Source organism: Macrobrachium rosenbergii, chromosome 23 (assembly GCF_040412425.1).
Source record: "Macrobrachium rosenbergii isolate ZJJX-2024 chromosome 23, ASM4041242v1, whole genome shotgun sequence".
Taxonomy (NCBI): domain Eukaryota; kingdom Metazoa; phylum Arthropoda; class Malacostraca; order Decapoda; family Palaemonidae; genus Macrobrachium; species Macrobrachium rosenbergii.
Window position 1 is genome coordinate 25868495 of NC_089763.1, and position 5000 is coordinate 25873494.

The 5000-nt window shown below is 30.2% G+C and overlaps 1 protein-coding gene across 1 annotated transcript in view; it reads right to left on the bottom strand.

The window, feature by feature from the left end:
- The window catches only part of LOC136851049 (receptor-type tyrosine-protein phosphatase F-like), a gene marked incomplete at its 3' end in the record, with an annotated part of 25096 nt that overhangs the window by 12016 nt on the left and 8080 nt on the right, over positions 1-5000 (bottom strand). The window contains exon 4 of the mRNA XM_067125019.1: positions 4578-4726. Within this exon, the coding sequence (XP_066981120.1) occupies positions 4578-4726 (149 nt within the window). The remainder of the gene's footprint in view (positions 1-4577; positions 4727-5000) is intronic.

Here is a 5000-nt window from a genome sequence, read left to right on the forward strand (position 1 = left end):
TCCTCCTCCTCCTCTCTCCTTTATCGGTTCCCCCTTGCTTTTATTATTTGATTTCCTCGTGCCTTTATTTTATTTGTTTAAGCGGGTCTTCCCGGCTTTCTGTTTTATCAGTTTATGTGAGTTATTGTTTTATGCTTCGTCCCTTTTTTATCTGGTTTTGTGCAAAATACACACACACGAACATATATATATATATATATATATATATATATATATATATATATATATATATATATATATATATATATATATATATATTATATATATATATATATATATATATATATATATATATATATATATATATATAATATATATATATATATATATATATATATATATATATATATATATATATATATATATATACATATATGGATGCGTGTTCGCATTTATATATATATATATATATATATGTGTGTGTGCATATATTTATACACACATACTGCATGTATATATATATATATATATATATATATATATATATATATATATATATATATATATATATATATATATAATATATGATATACTCTGTGTGTACGTGAACAGAAGTATAATAACAGGAATAAGCCTAAAAATCTCAAGCCACGCCATTGCTCCGTAACCACCACGATTTGTAGGAGCCTTGGAAAAAAGAAAAATCCCCTCTCTGAAAATAGGCATGAACCATTTTTTTTTTTTTCTTTTGTTGGTATCGACGGCGAAGGCCCAGCCGCTAACCAAAAACGCTTCCAGTTTTGAAAGTTAGTGGATATATTTGACGTGTAACGTTGGCCTCTGCGATTTTGAACGACGGACGGGCTGGTCTAGTTATCTTTTGTGTGAGTATATGTTTTTTTTGGCTGCGTAACTTTCTCATCCTTTTTTTTTTTTTAAGGAGACAATCGAAGTAGGTAATTCTTTTCCGTCAGACGAATTCTTCATCTCCCCCCCACCGTCGGTGGCCCCCGCAGAGGCGAGGGGTCATGAATCCTCGTCAGTGTTAGAGAAGTGAATAAATCCGTCGTGAAATGAAGTGGCGGTGTCTGCGAAAGGAAGGAAAAGCGAGTCCATTTTTATTTTCTTTTTATTTTTTTTAAATGGACTCTCTTCCTCTCTTACGAATTAACAGAGAATTTTTATGTTAACTTCTTTTGATTATTAGAAGTTTGAATGATCAAAATTCAAGTGTAAATTCCTTCCACCTGCGTTGTAACTCTACCTCTGATTCCACCACATATTAACCATCCAACGAAGTAATATATATATATACATATATATATATATATATATATATATATATATATATATATATATATATATATATATATATATATATATATATATATATATATATATTCATTATATATATTATATATGTATAATATGTATATATATACCACACACATATATATATCAACATAATACATATATAATAAATATGTATATATATGTATATATATATATATATATATATATATATATATATATATATATATATATATATATATATATATATATATATTATTGTTCGTTGGATGGTTAATATGTGGTGGAATCTGGAGGTAGAGTTATACTGCAGGTTAAAGGGAACTTATACTTGAATTTTGATAATTCAAACTCCTAATAATTAAAAGAAATTAACAAGAAATGTTATGTTGATTCGTAAGAGGGGAAGATAGTCCATTCAAAAGACAAAAAATAAATAAATAAAAAATGGACGCGTTTTTTCTTCCTTTTGCAGACACCACCACTTCATTTCACGACGGATTTATTCACTTTTCTAATACTGAGGAGGATTCATGACCCCTGGTCCCTGCAAGAATTCGTCTGGCAGAGAAAAATTACCCAATTCGATTGTCTCCTCAAAAAAACAAAAAAAAAAAAAGAAAGAAAAAGTCACGGAAAAAAATATATATTCTCACACAAAAGGTAACTGAACCAGCACTTCCGTCGTTCAAAATCGGGGAGGCTACGTTACGCGTCAAATATATCCACTAACTTTCAAAACTGGAAGCGTTTTTGGCTATGGTGGCTCTCTGCCGTCGATACCAATAAAAAAATGGTTCATGCCTGTTTTCAGAGACGGAGATTTTTTTCAAAGGCACCTACAACTCGTGGTGGTTACGGAGCAATGACGAGGCTTGAGATTTTTTAGGTTTATTCTAGTTATCATGAGCGGGTTCCGTTCTCAGCTACCACTCCGATGGTCGCGAGTTCAATTTTGCCGGCCAGTGAAGAACAAGAGAAATTTGTTTCTGGTGATAGAAATTCATTTCTCCTATAATGTGGTTCGGTTCCACAATAGCTGTAAGGTTCCGTTGCTAGGTAATTTGGTTCTTAACCACGTAAAAATAAATCTAATCCTTTCTGGCCAGCCCTAGGAGAGCTGTTAATCAGCTCAGTGGTTCTGGTTAAACTGGAGATATACTTACTCAGGCAAATTCTTGTTATCGTCAATCATGAAAAACTGCCTTAGTCATTTTTTATGCCCAAGTCACAGTCATGACTTAGGCATAGTGATAATAATGCCTACACTGGTGACTTACAGAAAGCATTTTTGGGAAATTTATTCCACTTACTTTCTACATCTGACTTAGGCAGGTATACAGTAGGTGCGCCATATATACAGATTTGATTTATAAAATAAAAATCAGTGAAAAATGACTTGAGCAGTTAGTTTATGAGGGTGACGTTATGCACACCTGTGCTACACACACACACACACACACACACACACACACACACACACACACACACATATATATATATATATATATATATATATATATATATATATATATATATATATATATATATATATATATATATATATATATAATGTGTGCGTGCGTATTTGAGTAGGTCCACGTGTATCAACGAAACATTGGTAATATCTGCTTCGATACACAACCTATCCTGAATATTTTACGGCAAAAAACAATCTAATTTTATATAACGCGCAATATCATTGTTGCCAAAAGTTTATGAGAGGCTGCCGGTGATATTAATCACTGGGTCCAACGAACAATCATATTTCATATTTAATCGCTAAACCCAATTTTGATTAATAAAACGACAGAGGTCTCCGTAATGTATAATGGTGAAAGCATTTTTTGAACGATGTTCTTATGGCCAGATTCGCCTTTTGCTGAGTTCTGCTTGTAATGGGATGAGTATTTTTTTTAATAAAAAGCTTTTTTTCGAATAGAAAGTTTAAAACTTAACGTATTTGTTTTCTATTGAAAAACAAACATCTTAATGGTTAACAGTAATTTCTATATATGTATATATATATATATATATATATATATATATATATATATATATATATATATATATATATATATAATGTGTGTGTGAGGGTGTGTTTGTGTGTGTGTATTATATATATTAGAGAAAAGAGTATTTAGTTTATTAAACTGTTCATAATTGTCAACTAGTAAGCTTCATTTAAACACATACACACACTCACACACATACACATATATATACAGTATATATATATATATATATATATATATATATATATATATATATATATATATATATATATATATATATATATATACAATATATATATATATATATATATATATATATATATATATATATATATTACCATATACCTATATATACTTGTATATCATACACACACACATATATATATATATATATATATATATATATATATATATATATATATATATATATATATATATATATCCCCTGTCGTATAATGATTAATGAAAATAAAACCCATACTTTAACGCGACTTCCTAATCTAAACTAAAAAATACAATTTTCTAACTGATTAGCGAAGACAGTGGAGGATCAAAAACTCTTTTGTCATACTTACGATTAACGTTGATTAATGAAAAGAAACCCTGTGTTCTCATACGATTTTTTTAATCTAAAATAAATACACATTTCTATCTGATTAACGAAGACACTGATAGACCAAAAACTCCAGTACCATACTTACGGTTAAAGATGATTAATGAACAGAAACCCTGTGTTCTATGCGATTTTTTAAAATAAAAAATTCACATTTCTAACTGATTAACGAAAATAGTGATGGACCAAAAACTCTCCTTCGTTATTTATGATTAACGATGTTTAATAAAAGAAAATCCACATTTCTAACTAATTAACGAACAACTTCCTTAATCTTAAAAAAATACACATTTCTAACCGGTGAACGAACAGCCTTCTTAATTTAAAAATACAATTTCTAATTGATTAAAAAAGTTCCTTAATCTAAAAAAAATACTGGTTAACGAAGGTGACTGATCAAAAACACCCACTGTCATACTTACTTTCATACGACTTTCTTAATCTAAAAAGTTCGTTAATCTAAAAAAAAATACTGGTTAACGAAGGTGACTGATCAAAAACACCCGCTGTCATACTTTCATACGACCTTCTTAATATATATATATAAAAGAAGATATTGGTTAACGAAGGTTACGTACCAAAAACACCCACTGTCATACGACTTTCTTAATCTAAAAAAAAAGTTCCTTAATCTAAAAAGAAAAAAAAATACTGGTTAACGAAGATGACGGACCACAAACTCCCAATGCCGTACTTACGGTTAACGATGATTAACGAGGCAACGGGCTTGGACGTCGATACGACGCTGGAGGCGATGCAGTGGTAGACACCAGTATCTTCTCTGGACACCCAGTCTACCAGTAGACGAGCCTCGCCCAATCCCGTGGCTAGGATTCCCCGGGAGCTGCTGACCAATCAGGACGAAGGAAGAAACGGAAAAAAAGGAAAAAAAATTGGAAATCGTCTCCAGAGGCACAGAGTCAAGACACGCCCATTTCAGATACTGGGGAGATTTATATTTCGTAATGTTTGTTCCTCTGGGGTTTAGACTTTTTATATGAAAAGATGTAATTTTTTTATGTGAAATGATGTAATTTTACATGTGAAGAGATGTAATTTTGTATGTGAAAAGATGTAATTTTATATGTGAGCAGATGTAATTTTGTATGTGAAAAGATGTA